The 23,461-nt window shown below is 50.3% G+C and overlaps 2 protein-coding genes across 3 annotated transcripts in view; both read right to left on the minus strand.

Annotated features, from left to right (window-relative positions):
• BUD13 (BUD13 homolog) overlaps positions 1 to 7,134 on the minus strand; it is a 36,033-nt gene extending 28,899 nt beyond the window's left edge. The window contains exons 1-3 of the mRNA XM_036257899.1: positions 6,965 to 7,134; positions 5,220 to 5,313; positions 1,506 to 1,590 (exon numbers count right to left, since the gene is read on the minus strand). Of these exons, the coding sequence (XP_036113792.1) occupies positions 1,506 to 1,590; positions 5,220 to 5,313; positions 6,965 to 7,107 (322 nt within the window). The 5' untranslated portion in view covers positions 7,108 to 7,134. The remainder of the gene's footprint in view (positions 1 to 1,505; positions 1,591 to 5,219; positions 5,314 to 6,964) is intronic.
• Positions 7,135 to 11,875: 4,741 nt separating this feature from the next.
• Positions 11,876 to 22,131, minus strand: ZPR1 (ZPR1 zinc finger). 2 transcript variants are annotated; one of them, XM_036257901.1, is made up of 15 exons: positions 21,935 to 22,131; positions 21,621 to 21,782; positions 20,905 to 20,995; positions 20,241 to 20,311; positions 19,541 to 19,627; positions 19,269 to 19,391; positions 18,652 to 18,699; positions 18,405 to 18,471; positions 17,973 to 18,043; positions 17,030 to 17,119; positions 16,477 to 16,587; positions 15,777 to 15,863; positions 13,885 to 13,950; positions 12,568 to 12,738; positions 11,876 to 12,453 (listed from the first exon to the last, which is right to left on the minus strand). In XM_036257901.1, exons 1-14 carry the CDS (start codon positions 22,103 to 22,105, stop codon positions 12,604 to 12,606), a joined length of 1,380 nt encoding a protein of 459 aa, XP_036113794.1. In that variant the 5' UTR covers positions 22,106 to 22,131; the 3' UTR covers positions 11,876 to 12,453; positions 12,568 to 12,603. The 2 variants fall into 2 exon arrangements, with proteins under 2 accessions (XP_036113794.1, XP_036113793.1); XM_036257900.1 differs by having other exon boundaries at positions 11,877 to 12,738.
• Positions 22,132 to 23,461: the final 1,330 nt, after the last annotated feature.

Genomic DNA, 23,461 nt, shown 5'->3' on the forward strand with positions numbered 1-23,461 from the left:
CTGTCACTTTGTTTTCCAATTCTAACCCGAGGACATTTTTTCCACTGATTTTTAGAGAGTGGAAGGGGGAGGTGAGAGAGGGAGACAGAAACATCGATGTGAGAACGACACATCAATTGATTGCCCCTCACACATGCCCCAACCAGGGGCCAAGGATCAAACCTGCACACCAGATACATGCCCTTGACCAGGAATCGAACCTGAGACCCTTCAGTGCACAGGTCAGTGATCTAACCACTGATCCACACCAACTAAGGCACCCATTGCCACTTTGGCTATGAATTTTTTTTCTAATCAGAATTACAGGATCATCAACCTAAAAGGCACAGACTATACATTACACAGAAAGAACAAATCCTGTTTAGGAGTTAAGGCTTCAATCCTCCGTGTGTGAAAAAGGAATGAGTATCAAGTGTAAACTGGAGTTAAACGACTATCAGCCAGCAAGACCCTTATTCATGAAGGAATGAACACAGGAAATAAACAACCGGCACACTTTCAGTGCCCACAGGAGCCTGCATGACTGCTGGACCAGGGCTGGGACTCTCTGGGACTAAGTATTTCTGAGTCTGTGTCCCTTAGTAGGTAGACCTATCTACCAAGTTGTTGGGAAAGCAGAAATGACTTCTAAGACTCAAGTAATGATTTACCAAGGAGCAGGAGGCTACAAGAATCTAATAACTTTGAGCATTTCAACAAATATTTATTAGTGACACCTCCTTATACCAGGCTGGGGGAATATCAAGGTAAATAAGGCTGGGGCTCTATGCACAACCAATGGACACCGACAATAGTGTGGGGAAGGAAGGAGGGGGTAGGAATGGGGAGAAAGGGGTCAATGGGGAAAAAAAAGAGAAACATCTGTAATACATTCAACAATAAAGATGAGTTTAAAAAAAAAAGACTTGGGCTCCTCTCTGCTCAGACATGACAGACAAAAGCCCTTTGTCCAACTTGAGAACTCAAAGATTTTTTTAAAATAAGGAATGAAATTATTGGCCTAAGGAGACAGTGTAGAATGGGCATGAGAAGGTTAATACACTGTAAAATACCAATATTTAAGGAAGAACAAACACAGATTTACCAACACAAATACAAAAGACAGAAAACAATGGTCCTTGACCCACAGATGAGTGCTTCATTCTGAGAGGACAAAAGTTGTTCAGTCTCCAAACTCTGTTCCTCGGATGCTTGTAAACTCCTCCCCAGTCCTGCCTGTGTATTAAGTGCTCACCTATTCTGGGCCAGAGAAGGATGGGTACCAAAAGTTCCCAAAATAACCTCGGTAAGCCTAATACCAAAATTTAAGAAAAAGTGGGCCACCTAGTCTCTCAGTTCCCATATCTTACTACCTCTGAATAAGGTCTGAATTTCTATTTCATACTATATTTTTCAGGATCAATGACACACTATGCATTCCTCTAAAAAAAAAAAAAAGTTTAGAAAAGAAAGAAAGGCTTCCCCTGTAAACAGGACATTGAGATCTATCCGTCGTTGGAACTCACCTCCCAAAAGCTTCCATTTGGCACTGGAACGAAAGGTTTCCATCTGCTTGACCTCTTCGGGTCGCTCATCCACAAACTCAGCCACCTGTGGCAGTGAGGACACCAGACTGAGGAAATCCACAGGATCCAGCCAAGGAGCACGGTTCTAAGAACCTGGAGTTATAACCATTCCCATTCCTAATACACATGGCACACACAGACCCAACACAGCCACGAAGAAACATGTAGTGGTCCTCAGTCATGTGTGCTCCATAAATATCTGATTGTCACTGGATGGTTTAATTCTAGATCTTTCTCTGACTAATCAATTTCCCTCCAAGGTTAATCAACTTGCCGGGGACACAACTGCCACTTGTAAGACAAAAGCCAAATTTCTTCTACCGTTTTATTTTTACCTGTTTATTTTCATTCTATTGCATTCGGAGTGAAAACAGACAGGCTCCTTGCCATGCCTACCAGTCATCAGGGCTTCAGGTCCCTTATGACCCTTTCTTGTTATGGGTAAGTCACAATGACAGGTACTCTTGAATCCAGCCAAAAGGAGTCAGTAAGATGTACAAGAATCATAGAATCTTTAGGAGAGAAAACCACATCTCATATCATCCAAACTCCCGAACAAATGTGGAATCTTCTTTATAGTATCCTTGGTAAATGATACCCAGTCCCTCCCTGTCAGGGAGTCAATTCACTAACAGGGAACTCATTATGTTACAAGGTGGTCCACTACATTTTCGGGGCAGTGCTTGAAAGTTCTTAGTTTTATCAGACTGTTATCCACCTTCCTATAACTTCTTTCCATGGACCCTAGTTCTGACCAGTGACAACTAATCCTCTTTCCATACAACAGGCTTTCAAAGATGGCTGGCACAATACATTCTCGTTACAGAGTAGCAACGATGTGCAAGGCACTGTGTTTTGTACTTTTACTATCTCACTCAATGCTCAATGACCCTGAAAAGAAAGGGTCTACACTACTCAAGAGCAACTATGACTCAGAGAAGTTAAGTAACTTTCTCAATGTCACAAGCTAGTAAGTGGCAGGACTAGAATTCAAACCCAGGTCATAACTCCTCTCTACTTCTCTTCTCCAAGATCCGATCATCATTCCTCATGTAACCTAGATTGGAGACCTCTCACTAAAAGCACAGGCGTTCAAGCAAGATGAACTGAGACCTCAATCTCCAGCTCTGCCGGTTGGTATTCACATAACCTTTGGCAAGTTATTTTCTCTAAGCCTCAAGTGCTCCATTTGTAAAAAGAGGTTCCAAAGGATTGCGATGAGGACCCGACGAGACAGGTCATGTGAGCTGAGTGGTGCTTGTACACGGGAAACACTCAATCAATTATACCTATCATTCCTGTGCTGCGACTGCTATTGTGGTTGTCCTGGTTACTGTGCCAGGATTACTGGAGGTGGCAATGGTGTTTACAGTAACAAAAATGAATTCAATAACCAAGATCTGTTTTAAACAGTACAGAGAGCTAAAGCCTTCTTTGTTTTGGTTTTGGGACAATCATAGGAGCAAATGACAATATTCTAAAGGAAAATTAATAGAGGACCACATAAAAATTATAACTTTTAAATGTCAAAACTATTATAAATGAAAAGACAAATGATAACATATACCTGACATGTAAAACAGATAATATATTCTTATTATATAAATATCAAATAAACCAATAAAAACAATTAAAATCCCAACTGTCTAAAAAATGGACAAAATACTAAGAAATTCACAAAACAGAAATGCCTGACAAACATATGAAAAATTATTCATTTCACTGTTTCTCAAGGAAGCTGGAACCACTGTTCAGCTGCCACGCTGGCACAGGCTGCACGGCGTGCTGGGTCAGCAGTGCTGAGCACTGCCGAGGGAACGGAGGGCTGGCGTCACACGCCTCTAGTGCGAGTGGGGACTGGGCCACCTTTGGAGAGCAATATGGGACTACAGCTCAAATGGACCATAATTTCACCGCATGGGAATGAAGAAACAATGGATTCCTACAGTGATTTATGTGTAAGATGTTTATCAAAGCTTTATGATATTTTAAGACAGGAAACAACCCCTATGTCCAGTAATAGAACATTTAAAAATAATATGTATACTGAACTACTATGCACCATTAACAACCCCATTCTCAAAGAATATTTTAAAGTCTTACTAAAGTATTCACAATATATTTTAAGTGAAAGAGCAGGCTCAAAAACCACATGTACAGTATGATCCCAATTATAGTTGAAAGAAAATAAAAGTATGTATAATCTATGAATTAAAGAGATAGCCATCCAAATGTTAGAAGTTGTAACCTCTAGGTAGTCACAGTAATAGTGATTTTTATACTTTTTAAAACTTTAAAGTTTCTTAAAATTCCCAAATATTTTATAACAAGTATATATTGCTTTATTTTATTTTTCTTTCTTGATTTTAGAGAGAGGAGGAGAGAGAAACAGAAACATCGATGAGAGAGAACATCAACTGGCCGCCTCCTGCATGCCCCCCTCCCCCACTGGGGATCGGGCCCACAACCTGGGCATGTGCCCTGAATGGGAATTGAACCAGTGACCTCTTAGTGCATGGGTCGACGCTTAACTGCTGAGCCACACCAGCTGGGCTATATTACTTTTATAAAATAAAAACAAATGTTGTAAACATTAATTGGGTTTAAGTGATTGATTATAACTGAAAGTAATTGGTTCCTTATGATCACTCTTTCCCTTCTAATTTCCCTTCTAACAAATCATCTTTTAAATTAATCTACTGTAGAATATGCTGGGAATTAACATTAAACATGCTCATGTAGAATTCACCTTTACCACTTTACCATGAAAGAGCCTATCGACAGCTCTCCTTCTCAGCTTTCTCAGTCACTCAGCATAGTCACTCAGCATAGGCTCCAACACCGGTGCGAGGTCATCTGCCTGTGCTACTGCCCACCTGGCTCTTACTCAACCTTCAAAACTCTTGTCAAATATTCACATCCGTCATGGCATTTCCCAGTGGGATAAAGAGTGTGCTACTGCCTGGCCGGTGTAGCTCAGTGGTTGAGTGTCGACCCAGGCACCAAGCGGTCGCCGGTTCGATTCCCGGTCAGGGCACATGCCCAGGTTGTGGGCCCAATCCTCAGTGAGGGGCATGCAGGAGGCGGCCCATAGATGTTCTCTCTCATCGATGGTTCTATCTCTCTCTCCCTCTCCCTTCTTCTCTCTCTAAAACCAATAAAGGGAAAAAAAAGTGTGCTACTCCCCCTGTGCTCTCATAGCATCTGGCGCCTATGTGACACCGCTCCACATTCGTCACTCTACTGCCCTCTAGAGTGCAGACACCATGTTCTACTGACCTACATATCTCCAGCGTTTACACTAGAGTACACAAAGTTTAAAGTTTAGTTGAATCAATGAATAAAAGAAACAAAGAGAAAGTTCCCTACGACTGAACCTGAACATTGTTTTTAAGGTTAATTCCAACAAATTGAACCTGGCAAATTCGAATCATAGTTCTATCACTGATGTTGAGGAGGCCTGCCTATTTTGAGTTTGATGGGCCCCTCTATAAACAAGGAAGATAGAGGATACGCATCATCACAGACTATTTTAAAAGAGCTCTTTGGAAGTATTCTCTGCCCAACTTTCCCAGTCACACATCTGCCCTGCACTGGGAGTCAAGACTGAAAGGCCTGATTTTCAAAGTCCTTACAGCCTCAGAAAAGACATACCACAGGCAAATCTCCATCATCTTCCTCTTCCTCCTTTTCCGGTTTAGTGGTGGAGATAGATGTCCAGCTCACATCATCATCCACAATCCGCATTCTAAAGGTGGCGGTGGGGGGATAAAAAAGGAGAAACATTCTCAGATAGCAGCGTATAAACACGTATCTATTGATTTTAGGATAAAGCTCAAAATCCTACAAGACCCTACATGGTCTACCATCTGTTTTCACATGCTCAGCTCCTTCCCTCTGCCTAACCAACTCTTCTCATTCTTTACTGGGAAACTCTTACTCATTCGTAAGATCCTGGCATATACATATATATAACTTCCTTGACCATACCTCCCTAACTACTCTCCCTTAACTGCCCTATCTAAGAACCCCTGTTACACATTCTTGGAACACTTTGATTGCATTTATCACAATGGAAAGAAATCAGTTAGCTGCATACTTAGTTGTTTAAAGCCTGCATCCCCACTAAACTATAAGCTCCATCAGAACAGGGACTATGACTCTCATTCAGAGAGGCATTCTCAGCACCCTGCAGTAACCGGCATAAGCGTTCAATAAATGTTTGTTACACAGAGAAGCGATGAATGACTGAAAACAACAATGACTGCCATGCCGTGAACAGTTATTATCTGAACAGCCAAGACCACTTTATACATCTCCAATCACAAAAACAGGTGTCTAATATAAGTGACATCGTCCGATATTGCTCGCATTTCAAAGACAAGGAAACGAAGGCTAAGAGAGATGGACTATCGTGGCCAAAGCCACACAGCGCATAAAGCTTTCTAGGGCAAACTGGGTGGCTTCAAACAACAGAAACATCCTCTCTCGCAGTTCTGGAGGCTGGAGCCTGAAATCACAAGGTATGTGCAAGGCCCCGCCGGCTCCAGGGGAGGATCTTCCCCGCCTCCTCCAGCTTCGGGCAGCCCGGGCACGCCTGGGCTAAAGACAGCCCGTCCGAGCTCGGCCTGCCCCTCCGCACGGCCGTCTTCCCTCTATGCCTGCTTCTGCGTCCCAATTTCTCTCTCCTCTTATTTGTTTATTTTCTTATTGCTTTTTTGAGAGAGAGGAAGGGAGAGGCAGAGATGGAAACATCGATGAGCGAGAACGTCGACTGGCCGCCGCCTGCGCGCCCCCACTAGGCATCAGGCCACAGCCTGGGCAGGTGCCCTGGCGGAATCGAACCGGCGACCCTGGTGCCCGGAGCCACACCGGCGGACCCAATTCCGCTCCTCCGAGGACCGCCACCGGGACGCGGCGCCCACCCCAACCCACCAGGCCCCCACGCGCACTGCGCGGGGCAGCGTCAGGCTCGAGGAGCGCGCCCCCGTCCGGAGCGGCGCCGGGCGCGGGCAAGGGCGGCGCGCGGGCTGCTGCTCGGTCAGCGGCGGCCGGAGGCACCGGAAGTGCACGGGTCTCTGGCTCGCGCCGCGTCCTCGGGCTGGAGGAGCCCCGCCGGCAGGTGCTGAGCCACGGCCCACGCACAGCGGCTCTGGCCCGGCTGCAGCATTTCTCCCGGGGCCAGCACGGCCTCCGCGGGAGCGGCAGGAGGTCCGGGGGTGACAGCGGGCCTGGGCGGACAGGGCGGGGCGCCGCGCGCGGCGGCTTGGGGCCCGGGCTCCGGCAGGCTCCCGGCAGGCTCCGGCAGCACGGCGAGGCCGGGCCGGGCCGGGCGGAAGGGCCGGCCGCCGTGGGAGCGGGAGCGGTGAGGGGCGGGGAGCCCGCCAGGACCAACTCACCCCTTGCCGCCGGCACCGCCGGGCTTGGGCCGCTTTTTGCGACGCTTGGCCACGGACTCGGAACCCCCGGGGGCGCCCGCATCTGCCCGGGACAAGTAGCGCTTCAGGTACTCGGCCTTGGAGAGCGGCGGAGCCGCCGCCATGGCAGCGGCGAGGGCGGGCCGACGGCTCGGCGCGGGGGACAAACCTCCCGGACGCAGCAGGGCGGGGGGCGGGGCCGGAAGTGGGCGCCGTGGGCCCGCGGCCGGCTTCCGGAAGGTGCGGGCCCGGCCGACTCCACGCGGGCCCGGCGCAGCCCCGCCTTCCTCGTCCGCCGCGCTCGGTGCGCAGACTCCGGAGCGCGCGCTGCTGTCGCCGTGAGGCCGCGGCCCACGCCGGGCCCCGTCCCCGCGCCTTCCCCGCACCTTCGGGAGGACCGTGGGGTCCTGGTTAAAACCAGAGCCCTGGAGTGTCAGTGTATCCAAGTTTGAGTTCTGGTCCCCTAACTTCTAGCTCTGTGACCTTGGGCAAGTTATTTAACAAATTGGTATAATGGCACCTCAGTGGTAGGAGTGACTGACACATAGTATTTTTTATTGATTGATTTTAGAGCGAGAGGAAGGGAGAGACAGAAACATCAATGAAGAACATCGATGGCCGCCTCCTGCAGGCCCCCCACTGGGGATCGGGCCACAACCTGGGCACGTGGGGACCTCTTGGTGCAGGGTGGACGCCCAGCCACTGAGCCACACCGGCCGGGCTTATTTTCATTAGTGTAAGTATGTTAAGGTGGCGAGGAATCTGCTCCAATAGGCTTCCAAGTACCACTCAAGAGGAAATCCAGGCTAAATGTAATTACTGTGAGAGCGGAGGCTTCTGGGCTGCAACTTGCCCACGTTTGACAGCGACAGTCCCTAGCTCTCATACAGAACCTTCCCAATGACAAGGACCCGGATCTGTTAGGAGCATAGCAAGAGAGAGGGAGCTAGGCCCTGGCCAGTTTGGCTCAGCGGTTGGAGCATTGGCCTGCGGTCCAGAGGGACCCGGGTTCGTTCTGCTAAGGGCATGTACTTCGGTTGCAGTTTGTCCCCGGCCCTGGTTGGGTCGTGTGGGTGGCAGCCACTCAATGTGTCCCTTTCATGTAGATGTTTCTCGCTCTTTCTCTTCCTCTCTCCCTCCCTCCCACTCTATCTGAACAGAAAAAAAAAAAGGGGAGAGAGGGAGCTAGAAAGATTGCATTCTGATGCCCAAGTTTTGGGGAAAGGTTTTTCTCGTGGGCATTCAAAGCTTTACTTGAATGATCTTATTTAACCTTCACAATCGTCAGATTGTTTTATCAGCCTTATTTTACAGAGGAGAAAAGTGAAGCTTGGAGAGGTTAAGGAAGCTGCCCGACTTCACACAGCCAAACATGACTGACGCTTGGGAGCAGAACCCAGAAAAGTGGGGTGCAAGAGGTAACCCAATATTTCTGGAAAAAAAATTAGATAATAAAATATTTTCTTTATATCTCACATATGTTAAATTTTTGTCACTATTTTAAAGTACTATCAGTCAAGAAGGTATTGTTACACTTTATAAATACACATATCTGGGATACAGGTTCAAAAATAGAGCCCTGGCCGGTTTGGCTCAGCGGTTAAAGCATCGGCCTGCGGTCCGGAGAGACCCGGGTTCGGTTCCCGCTAAGGGCATGTACCTCGGTTGCAGTTTGTCCCTGGCCCTGGTTGGTCGTGCGGGTGGCAGCCACTTGATGTGTCCCTTTCACATCAATGTTTCTCTCTCTCTCTCTCTCCCTCCTGCTCTATCTGAACAAAGAATGAAAAAGTGTCCTCGGGTGAGGATAAAAAAACAAAAATAGAACAGGTCTGGAGACCACCACGCTGAAGCATGAACTGTCAGCCACTGGGCTCTACTGAGTGGTCACAGCACAGACCCAGGAAGGAAAGCCGGCTGGTGAGAAGGCGACACTGGACCAACACAGGGCTTCCCTAGCTGGAGGGCCACGAGGGCACCGCATACGCAACCGGCTGCTAATCACCCCGGTGTCCCTCAGACCGAAAGCCCTGCCACCGCCCTGCTGTCAGCTGACGTCTGAAAGTCGTTCTGCTCTGGCATCAGCAGTGCAGGCGTCTCAGCCCCGCCAGCCCGTTTCTGTTCAGTTCCTCCGCTACCCAGCCTTGGCGAGACAAGACCCAAGCTCATGGCCCAAGCCTGGGCAGTGAAGCAGGATCAGATGCATTTATGAGCGGCGGCCTGCTGTGGGCTTTGCCCTCTCTGCTGTTGCACTGATAAAGCAGACGCAGTCATTATGGACTTGACCTCAAAATGCTCAGAGCTCAGATTCTGACTGGCCTGGGTTTGAAGCCTGCCTCTTAGAAGCTTTGCTTCTTTCTGCAAGTTACCTAACCTCTCTGAGGCCGTTTCCTCATCTTTAAAATGGGGATACTTTTTCCCAGAAAGGGTGTACAGCGGAAACAGACACTTTAAAACTTTCTGTAATATGACAGAAACTACATCTAAAAGCACTTCACAATTGCTAGCTCACTAATCCTCACAAGAACCCTACAAAGCAGCTGCTCTTATTACCCCCGCTTTGCAGACCAGGACACTGAAGCCTGAGGAGCCAGCACTAACGGGCGTCCTCAGTCCTGCCCACAACCAGCACCGACTCTCCTCTCCTCAGCGGAAAACATTCTGAAGAGGCGTGTGCAGACATGTTTAAAAATAAAAATGAAGCCAAGTGTCTCAAACACCACTGCCCTAAATTTAGAGGAGCCATTCCCTGCAGGGTGCCACAGATGTACAAAGGAAACAGGATGTCACAGCACGTCTTACTGAACCAGTAACACGCGCAGCTAGCAGTTCATTGCCCTTCATACTGGGGGTGAGTGTCAAACTGAAGGATCCTTGACCCTATCAGAGCAGGAAGTCCCTTACTCAGCTGGGTTATCCCAGCCTGGCACCTCCTCAATCTTTGCCAGTTCAGAAACTCAGGTTATCGTTTCCAGACAACTGGTTGGAATCTGGAAGACTGCCTCACACCAAACTCACAAGACAGTACTAAACCAGAATGCCACTATTTTTCACTTCACAACGGGAAATGAACCTGACATCAGGGCCCATCTTCCAAGCACAACTATCCCATAGGGAGTCATTCAAGAAGCCAAAGGATCAATCAGGTGGCCTGGTGAACTCAGATCCCCAAGTCAGTTGGAAATACGACTGTGGGCAATCTATTAGGGTAGAACAATTGCTTAGAAGCCTATTCAAAGTGTTGTAAGCTTTTTTTTAAATTTTTTTTTCTTTATTGATATTAGAGGGAAACATTGATTGGCCGCCTCCTGCACACCCCCCACTGGGGATCGCGCCCACAACCTGGGCATGTGCCCTGACCGAGAATCAAACCGGAGACCTCTTGGTGCATGAGTCAGTGCTCAACCACTGAGCCACACCAGCTGGGCAAAGTGCTGTAAGCTCTATAGTTTGAGAGGGAGAGATAGAAACATCGATGTGAGACACATGGATCGGCTGCCTCCTGCCGCTCCCAACTGGGGATTGAGGCCAGAGCCCGAGCACGTGTCCTGCCCAGGAATCGAATGGGGACCTCTCAGCCCATGGGACAACGCTCCATCACACTGGTTGGGCTGGTCTCCAAATTCTTCAAAAACCTTGCTCTTGCTCTCACAGGATCTGAGATACAGGAGTCAGTCCCACATGAGAGGAGTAAAGTGCCAAAGAATGAAATACGGAGAGATGACTGAAAATGACCTCTGGAGACAGATTTTAAAGAGGGAGAAGGCAGAGTCCACACAAGAAATGCTCAAGGGGGAAGCAAGGGTGCAGTAGCACAGGAGCAAAGAGAAGGGGTGAGAAAAGAAATGGCCCGCTGTCCAATGCGACAGAAAGAGAGAGCAGGAAACGAGAACATTTGCCAAGGGTGCACGTTGTGATCGCCGAGAATGGTTTGAGCGGTGAGAGTAGAGGAGTGTGATTACTAAATCCTCTAAGGAGGCAAGTATTCCGAGTTTGCAGCACAAAGCACTGAGGTTTGCCTAGGATTTAATCGACAGGTCTTTCCTGAACCAGTCCGTCAGCCATCAGTGACGCAGACACCAGCAGTCATCAGTGGTTGATGCAGTGCAAAGAGCACTAGCTGGGGAGTCAGGGCCCTGGGCTGCAGAGTGCTGAGTCACACAACTGGTTGAACCCGTTTCTCCATTTGTACTGAGTATTTGGAACTTGAGGATCCAAATACGGTCGTCCCTCCTTTATCGGTTAATCCATTCCAGACTCTAGCGGCCGCACTTGGCATTGAAAACTGCAATAGAGTGAAGCCGCAAAAGTCAAAGTCCAAAGTGGCGAGGGATGACTGTGTAAAGAAAGAATCCTACTTCGCAGACATTCATTCATTGCGGTAGACTCGGGAACTGATTAACCGCAATAACAAGGGCCGCCTGCAGCCCCGACTGGCTCCAACATTTTCCAGATCACAGCTTTTGCATCTGCAGTTTCCTCTGCCTGGAAATTCCTCCCAGCTATTCTCACGTCTTATTCCTCTGCCTCTTTCTCAGCTTTGCCTAAATGCCGAATTACCATCATCTTGTTAAGACTGTCCCCACTACTCTATTTAAAACCCTGCCCTGTCCAGCCAGTGTGGCTCAGTGGCTGAGCATCGACCCTGCCCCCAGAGGTCGCCAGTTCCATTCCGATCAGGGCACATGCCCAGGTTGTGGGCCTGATCCCCAGTGGGGGGCCTGCAGGAGGCGGCCAATCGATGTTCTCTCTCTCATTGATGTTTCTATCTCTCCCTCTCACTTCCTCTCTCTCTCGAATCAAAAAAGGAAAAAAATAAATAAATAAAATAAAGCCCCTGCCCTGCCCGCCCTGGCGCTATCTGCACCCTTCCCTGGTGTGCCGTCCCTCTGCACCACTCATCACCACCTCACACGCTGTTTTCCTTACTGGTTTACTGTCCGTCCTCTACCGCCCCGGGCGTCAGTTTTCCCCAACAGAGTTGAAGCCTCAGGAGAGCAGCGCGTTTGGCTGCCTGCTCAGCGGTGTGCCTGGCACAGAGGACGCACTCACACTCCTGTGAAGGAGTGAACGAAATGCCAGCTCGTCTCCAAATCAGTGGATACACTGCAGAAGGTTCTTCGGGAGGCTGGACTCCACCAGCATACCAAAGGACTGCACTCAGAGGCCAGTGCTATTTGAAAGCCACCACTTTAATGAGAACTTCACCTGTGCTGGACCCCTCCTCAGAGGCCTCCCTCTGCGCTGCAAGCATTTCATACGCCCCGAGTCAACACCTGAGCTCCACCGCAGCTGTCTTCCATGTCCTCACCTGCAGAGCTTCAACCCTCGAGGAGAGCACTGTACGGACGGTCAAGACTTGCTGAAGGGTGGTAGTGACATCCCTCACGGCTCACGTCCAGGTCTCTTCCCAGCTGACTCACACCTCCAGAACAAGGTCAAATGACCCAGCAGCCTTGCACTTCCATCGCAAACTGTGTGAAAGTGTGCCAAGGTCTCTGATTCGGACCAGGTGCCCTCCCACATGGGCAAGGCCTAGTGGGGAGGACGCTCCTAGCCTTTTCCAAAGTAATAAATAGCCCTGCGACCTGAGCAGTGCAGGCGGGCCAGGAGACCATCCACTGCTACCGCTGTGGGGCCAGGCCTGTCTCATAGCCCTCCGTCCTCATGTCATTGAGCCCCAGCTCCTCATTTTGGTCAAATGTGCGCTTATACTTTTCCACCTTCATCTCAGGATCTTCTTCAGGTGCGTACACATTCTGTAAGGTCAAGGACATCATCAGTTCCTGCACCAGCCCACTGCCCACCCCACCCCCCGGCAGCTTCAAGTCCCACTTTCGCAAGAACTCAGTGAGTGTTTTCCTCTCTATGCACCGCCAATTCCCCATGGCGAGGCTCAACTCGTGGGAAGCAACAGAGCCAACACAGGCCGGGAGTGGGACCAACCACCACAGGCAAAATTGGGGAACAGTCCGCCAAAATACTTTCTCTCTGCACCTTATGAAGAGTACAGCAGTACCCCTGGCCAGGTAGCTCACTTGGTTAGAGCGTCTCCCTACTACTCCATCATTGTGGATTCGATCCATTGGTCAGCGCACACACAAGAATCAACTAATGAGTGCATAAATAAATGAAACAACAAATCGATCTCTCTCTCAAATCAATACATTAAAAACTTTTATTGAAAAAGTAAGAGTATGGCAACAGTTGCCCTGCCCGGTTTGGCTCAGCGGTGGTGTCCACCCGTGGACCAGTGAGTCACAGGCTCAATCCCGGTCAAGGGCACGTACCTCAGTTGCAGTTTGTCCCCAGCCCTGGTTGGGGTCGTGTGGGAGGCAACCAGTCAAATGTCCTTCTCAAATCAATGTTTCTCTCTCTCCCTTTCTCTCCCTCCTCCCACTCTACCTGAAGATAAATAGAAAAATATCCTCAGGTGAGGATTAAAAAACAAAGAGTATAGCAATAGTCTTTATCGTGGAAAAGACCTTACAACAGTTTTGCCTGACCCATAATAAGTGCGCAATGAATATGAATGCTACAGTCAATCGCCAGAACATCTCCCCAGTCAGTTGAACGCCTTTCAGTTCTATCTTGGCCTGTGGACAAGGCACCCTTTCTCCTCCCTCCACAATCAGGTCTGCAGAAGAAAACTCCATTGCTGGACTTCCTGGGGACAACTACACTACAGAAAGGAGGAGACCAGAAGTACCTTTGTCCCTTCTTGACATATACTTACAAACCCTCCCACCATCCCCACTTCTTCCCTTAGGTTCTAAATTCTGCTAAGAGGTTTCTTGGTAAGGAACAGTTCATTTAGAACCAAGTCTGCTTCTGGAGAAATGATACATGTTCAAGAAGGGTCAGAAAATATATATCCACAAAACATCAGGGAAGGAATACTGTACCTGCAAGTAGCTGTTTCCTGCTGGATCGTTCAGAATAAAGTGGACCTTCATTTTACCCTCAATGATCTAAAGAGAAGAGAATCCAGTATGTAAATTTTACACAGTAGGAAGCAGCTCTGTCTGCCGGATAAGAACCAAGCCAATTTACAGTGCAGTCTGCCCAAGTTTTGTGAACTGGTGAAACGAGCTACCCCTAAAAGTAGAGTGGAAAGGATCTAAAATAAGAACTGTTTGAAATTATTTAAGAAACAATTTTACATCCCCAATTTCGTCTCCCACTCCAAACAGGCAACAAGTGCCCTTCCTCTACCCCAGCAGAAGGCTGAAGACGCTGTGAAGCTACGACACGCTATGGACGGGGCCCCCAGCCAGCGGAGGGAAGACGGAAGAGAATCACGACAGGAGGTTAAGTGACTGCACCCTAATGGGAAACAGACACACGCACTCTCCCCACTCTCAGCTCTCAGAACACTGCAGACCAGGACGTGGACACCCACTGGGGGGCCCTGACCAGCCTGAGCAAGACGGGACGACTCAACAGAATGGCCAAGCTAACTCCCCTACCACAAGCCCAATGTCAGCAAGGCTCGCCCCTACTCAGGGCTTTTAGTCTTCCACTCTTAGACAATCAATGATTACCAGACATCTGAGCAAAGCCTCTAATATTGAAAGACAAAGAATTACATGGAAAAAAAAACAAAGAACAACTTAGAGGAAATGGAGACCGTACAAGGAAAATAAAGTGCCCAATAAATCCAACATTAATTTTCTCAAGAAGAAAACATACCACATCCTTTTAACAGGATGCTACTTTGTAAGAAAGGCAAAGACCAAAAAAAACTCTTAGAAAATAAAAATATGTTAATGGAAAGGAAAACCTCAATTGAGGATTGGGAAATAAAGTTGAGGTAATCTCATAAAGCAACTGGAAACTGCCCTGGCCAGTCTGGCTCAGCAGATGGAGTGTCGGCCTGCGAACCAGAGAGTCTTGGGTTCGGGTCCCGCTAGGGGCATGTACCAAAAAGAAAAAAAGAAAGAAAGAAACTGAAAACTGGAAAAATGATAAGTAAATTAGAGAAGACTAGAAAGTCAGTCTAATATTTCTAAAACAGTGGTTACAGAAAGGAATTCTCAATAGAATCATTTAAAAAAAATTTTTTTCTCTATTGCTTTTAGAGAGAGAGAAAGGGAGAGGGAGACAGAAACATCGATGACATCGATTGTCCACCTCCTACATGCCCCCCACTGAGGATTGGGCCCACAACCCGGGCATGTGCCCTGACCAGGAATTGAACTGGCGACCTCTTGATACACGGGTCGATGCTTAAGCACTGAGCCACACCGCTGGGCTCAATAGAATCATTTTAAAAAGCCACACGAGTTTCCAGATTCAAAGGCCCCACCACATGTTCAGCAGTGGTTGCAAACTGACCCCATACCAAAGCACACCCTGAAATTTCACAACACAGGAACAAAGAAGCATCACAAGAATAAGTCACATAGAAAAGGTCAGGAATCAAAATGCGTGAAGACTTCACCACAGCCAAACTGGAACATGGAAGACACTAGAGCAATGTCTTTAAATTCCAATGAAAAATTTTATCCTAGAATTCTATTCCCAGCATTGATCCATCTAGTGTGAGGGTAGAATAAAGAAGTTTTCAGACATGCAAGGTCCCAGAAGTCTTACTTCCCCTGCATTTTCTCAGGAAGCGACTGGAGAAGATGCTCCAACAACATTAGGGAGGAACCCAAGAAGACAACGTGATGTGATCGCAAACCAGGAGAGTCCCCAACGCGCTGGTTAAATGTTCCAAGTGGCAAGAAAGGGGATGTAGCCTCTTGTTCACTGGAGCCCCAGGGCAAGTACAGACCAGCCAGAGTCCTCTCACCTGGTCCAACTTCTGGCTGAACTCCTGCAGTTTGTCCATCTGGCCAGGATTGGAACTGTCACCCAGTGTGAAAGGGTTCTTGGTCACCTGCAATAAATGTCATCCAAACTGCTCGTATGCTGGCTCTGTTACAGGTTTGACCACAAACCTGGCGGGGGTGGAATTAAGCCAACTTCTGCTAAACTCCTGCCGGGTATCCAGCCAGGGCAGCTTGGCCTTCACATCCCATGACCACCCTTCTGACCTAGGCAGCCACTCTATGAGGGTACATCTGCCAAGGTGACAACTGGCAATGTGAGACAAACAATAATGTTCTTACGGGTTCCAGCCCCAACTTGAAGAAATGCAAAGTCTAATTTACAAAGACAAACGCCTAACGACTGAGCGAAGGGAAATGATTCACCAGGAAGCTAACGCTATGGGCTGTCAACACACACGTGTATGTTGGGAAGTTTTAGTGATGTCAGGAGCATCACCCTCATTTTACAGTGAAATGAACCACACACAGTATCTTTACACTGTCTCGGAGTTAAATCCTGGGAATTTCCCATAAACTTACCTTCACAATCCAAAATAATATTTAAGTCTCTTAAACTAGCTTTAAGGCAAAGAAACCCCACAGTCAACTCCGAAACCAGGACACGTGCAGCCTTCTACCCCTCCCCCCGCCACACCGCTGAAGCAGCCCGGCACCACTCACCAGGTCCCGGATGTCTTTCAGCAGCCCCTCCAGCGTGGTGAACTTGCCCCCGAGGACAGCCATTCCCAGCTCAAATTCCAGTTCGGGGATTTCCACACTACACGTCTCAGACTGAGAGAAGAGGTCAACGTAAGTTTTACATCAGGAGCTGCTGGAGAAAGCTAGCCAGAGTCCTCCTGCCCAATGAATACCACCAGTGACAGTTTGGGAACAAAACCAACTACCCCAGTTTTCTGGCTTCCCAGTTAAAGCTCGACTCACTCCTATGAACATGAACCCCAGGAGCGGGACCGAGCCGATGAAGGGACTGAGCCATGGCTCCAAGCTCGCAGGCCCCGTCTTCAGAGGCCAGAGACAAGAGCCCTCACAGACACTGCAGGCGAAAAGCTGCCAACTCGTCAGAAATAGCTGAGGTCGCCTTCTGAACCTACACGTAACTCGACTCAGGGAGCCTCCAACCCACACAAGCAAGGAGGTACCGCGCAGCACCCCCAGGACCTGACTGAGATCAGTCACGTGAGGAGGACAGGCACTTTCCCAAGCAAGCCGTTACCTTGAGCAGGTCTCTGGTCATGTCTGCGGGGCCTGTGATGTGCAGACTGATCCGGGTGCCCCAGGGCTCCACCGCTCCTCCCGACTTCACCTGCACAGACCACCGTCATCAGGAGCAGGGAAGACCCTTCCTCACCTGCTGCCCAGGAGACCCCAGGGGGGGCCTGGGCCTCTTCTCAGCCCACTACTGGTGACCGAGCACAGAGCCTAAGTCGACAGCAGCAGCGGTCACCCAGACCAAAAACACTGAGAGCTGGCCAGGAGCACAGTGCCCAGCACCAGTAGCCTGCCAAAGCTAACCCCAAGTTGCCAAGTTGTAAATTCAGTTACGCCTGAATTTACCTTTAAAAAATGATTATTGGGATTGAAACAGACATTCAGCTGCATCCAACGTGTGGATCCCCTTTTTAATAGTCTGGTTTAAGAATTTAACAGATTCAACAGCTGATGCTTGAATACACTCAAGGGAATGGACAGCCCTCCAAGGCAGCCCATTCTGTTTTGACGAACCTAGAAAGTATTACTGAGTCAAAATCTGCCTTCCTGTTCCTTAAAATCAAACTTTAAAATGTCTTAAGAGAGTGTTGTGGTGTACACCAATCTTGGGTTCTATCCCCCATCAAGGTGGGATCCCCAGTCAGGGTGCGTTTGGGAGGCAACCGACTGATGTTTCTCTCTCTCTCCAAAATTAATGGAAACATGTCCTCAGAGGAGGATTAAAATAAATAAAATGTCTTAAATGAGTTATGACATCTCTAGCTTTTTTCCTCTAAGCCAATTCCCAGTTCCTTCAATGGCTCCTCACCCTACACTAAGCCTAAGAGAAAGATCCAACCCCATTGCCCCATCGCAAAGCAGATTTAGGAAGGATACAGGTTAGACAGAGATTATTCCTCTAGCAGCTGGAGTCTAGCTAGTCTTCCCAAACGATGGAGCACACTCACCTCATTGGTCCGATGTCCACAGTACTCGCAGTTGGTAGCCATGATGATAACCTCCTTAAAGTGGGGAATTTCTGGAAGATGGAATTAAGGAAATCTGCTTCCACAATAGCAAGACCACCCTTGGGGGGGAGAACAAATCCAAACCCCAACACAACTGCTGGTCCCAGGACTGCAGGAAACAGATCAGAGGCAGCAGCCTCAGTCCCCCAGAAGAGGGCAAGGTCACAACCCATGGTGACCCCTGTTCACAAGTGTTAGCTGGCATGGCTCAGGCCACACACAGGAGCCCAGAGACTATAGCCTAAACCCCAAACCAGCATCCTCATCACTCGGAATAAAACATGTTTTCCAGGAAGGCAGCACTCTCCAACCTGAAGACAATCTTCACACCTAAATCAGATATGGAAAACCCAACTGCCTGACAAAAGATACGAACTAGCTTCATGTTGGTCTGAGCCGGAGCGTTGCATTCTGGGCAGTTTGTGTTGAACTGCAGCACCTGGAACACAACATGGGCATGCGGGGTGAGCGCCCCCGGCAGGTGGGCTCTGGCAGGCTAGAACTCTACCGGGGTGCTGGCAGTCGCCCGTGTTGGTGGAGAGGAAGAGAGCCATGGAGCAGCATCTAGCTCAGCCCACAACTCTCTTCTCCTTCCTCCACAGTGGCTAACGGGACTCACTTCATTTCTGAGATCTTCCTCTTCCGGCTTCTCTTCCTGTGCCTCTGCCTAAAGTAGCAGAGACGCAAATCACACGTTGCACGTGCATCTCAGCCTCCCCACACCTGCCCTGGAGCGAGGGAAAACGCTGCGGCTCGCTCTGTCAGATGCACTGCCTGAGAGTGACCCAGAAGCTAGAAGCAAAGCCCCAGTCAAGGGGCAAGCAGAGCGCACGACAAGACCAGAGCCACTGCCCTGGCCGGTTTGGCTCAGCAGTTAGAGCGTCGGCCTGCGGTCCGGAGAGACCCGGGTTCGGTTCCCGCTAAGGGCACGTACTTCGGTTGCAGTTTGTCCCCGGCCCTGGTTGGGTCGTGTGGGTGGCAACCACTCGATGTGTCGCTTTCACGTCGATGTTTCTCTCTCTCTCCCTCCCTCTCACTCTATCTGAACAAAATATCGAAAAATGTCCTCGGGTGAGGATAAAAAAAAAAAAAAAGACCAGAGCCACTGCGCCCGCTACTGCAGAGTGTGCCCGGAGTCCCTGACATGAGCAGAGAAGCAGAAGCAGGCTGACACAGTGCGCAGTGCAGCGAAGTGAGTTCCCACTAACTCCTCTTCTGGTTTCTTTGTCCACTTACCTGGAGCCCCAGCATCTCCTCCTGCTGCACAGTCCGGTTATAATGTGTGATCACTAGGGCATCATCTTTCTGGGGAGCGTGTGGGTTTTCCACAAAGCTATTTCCTGAGGGGTCATCAATGATCTAACAGATGGGTGAAGAGTCATTACAAGTCACGTACGATCCTCTGCCTACCATCAGACTACTCAGGCACCACAGAGGAAAAGTCCCAGAGAGTCTCAATGGTTTCTCCTCCCCTAAATTTAGGACATGCAGCCTCCTTCAATGCTCACCAGGGTGAAAGGAGAGGCCACACGCTTTAGCTCTTTCAGTCTGACAATGAACTCATCAATTCTTTCAGCTACGGCTTCTTCCTTTGCCTGACAGGAACCGAGAGTTAAAACATCAGCCCAGGTGATTGACCTTTTGCCGTGACACCCTGACTCCCTGTGGTGCCCGAGTCATTTCCATCAGAAAACCATCCCCTTAGCGTGAGCGGGAACAGAGAGACTCTGACTTCACCATAAGAGATAGCATGTAGTTTGAAGTTCATGGGTGGCGACATAAGAGCCTCATTTTCTCTCATTCTACCTGGCACTTGTGCCATGTTACAGATCAGTCCCCGCACAGGCCCCAGCCAGTGAGGGAGACAAATGACTAAATGTGCAATTACATTATTTCTGTCGTAATGAACATAATAAACAACGGAAGACAGAAAGCACAGCTAAACTCAAGGGGCTAGGAAAAGCTCTCCAGAGGTAATGATACATTGTCTGTCAGCAGTGAGGCCTGAACACACATTGGCAAAGGGAAGGGAAAAGGACAGTGGGTGTTCCATAGGCAACATCCTGGAAGCTACAGCATCGCCATATGCTTCCCCTGAAAGTCTTCCAACATTCAGTCAGAGACAGTTCAGCACCATGGAAAGCTGAACACTCAGACACATGTAAGTAATCATTCCCCGAGCTGCTGCAATCAGAAAACCCCACGCACCCTTCGTGTGGGCTGATCCTGCTCCAGGCCAGAGATAGCGCGGCTGATCAATCCCTCAACAGTGGTCAACGCTGGTAAATAAGAACAAAAGGCAGGTGAGTCTCGGCTCTGCTCCCAAGTGCCTGTCTGGCCCAGGGCAATTCGTCTGAACTCTTTGGGCCTTGAACTTATCTGTAAAATGAGGCCAGGAACAAGGTTCCATTTGGCTCTAACAACAGTGGTGACAAAACTCTATAAATAAATACCATCTCAGGACGTTTCATTTAAGTTCTCTGCTTATATTAAACCAATGAAGCCTTGGCCGGTTTGGCTCAGAGGTTAGAGCGTCAACCCGCGGACCAAAGAGTCGCGGGTTCGATTCCAGTCAAGGGCATGTACCTCGGTTGCGGTTCGTCCCGGCCATGGTGGGGGTCGTGCAGGAGGCAACCAACCAGTCGATGTGCCTCTCTCACATCGATGTTTCTATCTCTCTCTCCCACTCTATCTGAAGATAAATAGGAAAATGTCCTCGAGTGAGGATTAAAAAATAAAATAAACCAATGAAGATCACAATGATTACACTGCCAAACCCATGCACAGACACTAGACCTGGCCCCAGGGTTTTACGATAAAGTCAGATTCCAGCTCAGCATAAACAGCCCAAACACCCTGATCTTAAACTTACCTCCCTTCTGGCTGAAGGCAGGAATTTCAAAATCTAACTCTGGGATCCTTGTGGTGGCAGAGTCAGTCTTCACGACTTCTCTGTTCATGTCCTGGGCAGAAAGAAACACGTGCAGTCCAGACAGGTCAGCAGCACAGCGTGTCCTCAGGAAACAGCAGGCTGTCCGGGTCCACCAGACCCCTGCCCGGCTGTTTCTCCCTCTCCTCTTCCGGGTCCAGGCTACCCCTGCAGAGCAGGACATGGGGGGGAGCCAGGCTGCCCGAATGGTGCCATTTTCCGCATAACCACGACTGCTCATCTGATACCCTCACGGAATGTGCAAAGCACTTTCACAGTCTCACCTGACCAGCTGACAGCACCAACACCATTTTAATTATTTTATTGATTGATTTTAGAGAGAGGGGGGAAGAGACAGGGGGAGAGAGAGAAACAGCGATGAGAAAGAACACGGACTGGCCGCCTCCCGCACGCCCCCGACTGGGGATGGGCCCAAACCCAGGCATGTGCCCTGACCGGGGATCGAACCCGCGACCTCTTGGTGCAGGGTCGACGCTCAACCACGGAGCCACCGGCCGGGCGCACCGACACCACTTGATAAAGGGGAAAACGAGGCCTGCGCACCTAGGGGTACTGACCCCAGGCCGAGCGCCTGGACAGAGCTCAGGCTCCAACCCCAGCCCTGCTCCGGGCCAGAGGGGCCTGCTGCGTCCCCTCACCTCCGGGGCGCGGACGGTCAGCGCGTAGCGCACGCCCTGGTCCTGGATCCTGCCCGCCGACTGGATCTCCGTGTTGTTCCAGCCGCAGTGCTCGCAGGAGAAGGAGCTGACGATCACTTCCCGGAAGAAGGGGATCTTGGTGAGCAGGAGGCGCGTCGTGCCCTGCGGGAGCAGGCAGCTACGGCGAGAGCCACGGAGCCCGGCTTCCCGTCTCACTCCGGGGTGCCTCACTCCGGGGGTGCCTCACCTCGGGACCCCGGCCCGCCCTCGCCCTCCCGCCCACCCGGCCCTCCCGCGGCCGCGCCCCGCCTCACGTTGCGGTAACAGTTCATGCACAGCGACTCGATCTCGGTGGGCTGCTGCTCCTCGTCCTCGGCGCTGATGGGCCGGAACAGGCGGGCCGGGCCGGGCGGCCGGGCCGGGCCGGGCGGGGGGGCGGCAGCGACCCCCGGGGGCCCGGGCTCCACCGCCCCGCTGGCCGACATCGCCACCACGCGCAGCTCGGCCCGCGACTTCCGGCTTCCTCTCCGTCTCCTCCCCTGGCCCCACCCCTTCCTGCGGCACTTCCGCCTGCTGCCGCCCCGCCCTTCCTTAAAGAGGCCGCGGATTCTGGGCCCTTTTTTTAAGGATTTTTTTTTTTTTTTTTTTTTTTATCCTCACCTAAGGACATTTTTTCATTTTTTTTTTTTTTTTACCAGACAGAGTGGGAGGGAGAGAGAAACATCACCGGAAAGGGACACATCGAGTGGTCGCCACCCCCACGACCCAACCAGGGCCCGGGCCAAACTGCAACCAAAATACGTGCCCTTAGCGGGAACCGAACCCAGGTCTCTCTGGACCGCAGGCCGACGATCTAACCGCTGAGCCAAACCGGACAGGGCTTTAAGGATTTTTTTAAATTTATTTTTATTAATTTATTTTTGTTACAGATGTTTCTCCTTTTTCCCCCATTGGCACCCTCCTCCCAATCCCTGCCCGCCCCCCCCCCCCGGGATTTTTTTTAAGAGAAGAGGGAAGGGAGTGGGGGAGAGAGAGAGACACATTGATGGGAGAGAGAGAGACACATTGATGTGAGAGCAAAATATCCATTGGCTGCCTCCTGCAGGCCCCTGCCTGGGATCCAGCCGGCCACAGACATGTGCCCTGAGCGGGAATCCGGCGGGAAACCTCTCCGAGCCGGGGCTGCTGACACACTGAGCACACCCGCCAGCCAGCTCTGGGCCCTCAAAGAGCAGTTCAGCGTTTCCCTGTTGCAGGGATTATGGGATCCGAACTTCCCTAGCCGGATTCAGGCTTCACCTCCACCTCCATTTAGGCATCACTTCCCCCAGAACGTCCTCCCTGACCCAGGGCAGGGCTTTGTCCCTCCCCAGTACCTCCATTGCACAGGGTTCTGACTACTGGCCATAAAAGTCTGGCTACCCGAGCCTGGCCGGCAGGAGGCCTGGCCCGGTGACCCTGGGAGAGTGCGCTCTGACCTGGCTTCCTTCCGTCCACCGCTGGACCAGGCGCTGCTCCGGCTCTAGTCCCTCAGTCCCTCGATCACCCTCCCCTTCTGTGTCCTCATCCCTATGTCTGTCCTCACAAACACCTGTCCACATGCCAGCCTCAAACACAGCCTCAGTTTTACCTCCCCCCTCCATTCCCACCACACCCGACCCCCAATGACCTCCCCTCCCGGTTTCCTAACAGCAAAAACACCTTTTTTGGGGGCGGGTAACATTTCCTTTCCAGCCCCTCCTCTCCCTGGGTACCTCTCTCACAGTTCTGTTGCTAAATCTAGGCGGTCAGGGTAGAGACCCAGCCCCCCTGCATGACGAAGGCAGAATTATGTGGGGTCT

This window comes from Molossus molossus, unplaced genomic scaffold, assembly GCF_014108415.1.
Source record: "Molossus molossus isolate mMolMol1 unplaced genomic scaffold, mMolMol1.p scaffold_m16_p_13, whole genome shotgun sequence".
Lineage (NCBI taxonomy): Eukaryota > Metazoa > Chordata > Mammalia > Chiroptera > Molossidae > Molossus > Molossus molossus.

Coding starts and splice junctions, on each gene's coding strand:
- ZPR1 (XM_036257901.1), bottom strand. CDS start 22,105: ATGTCGGCCAGCGGGGCGGTGGAGCCCGGGCCCCCGGGGGTCGCTGCC. Junction 17,120..17,972: donor GTGGACATCGGACCAATGAG/GTGAGTGTGCTC, acceptor TGGTCTGTGCAG/GTGAAGTCGGGAGGAGCGGT. Junction 15,864..16,476: donor TGAAAGACATCCGGGACCTG/GTGAGTGGTGCC, acceptor CATTTATTGCAG/GTGACCAAGAACCCTTTCAC.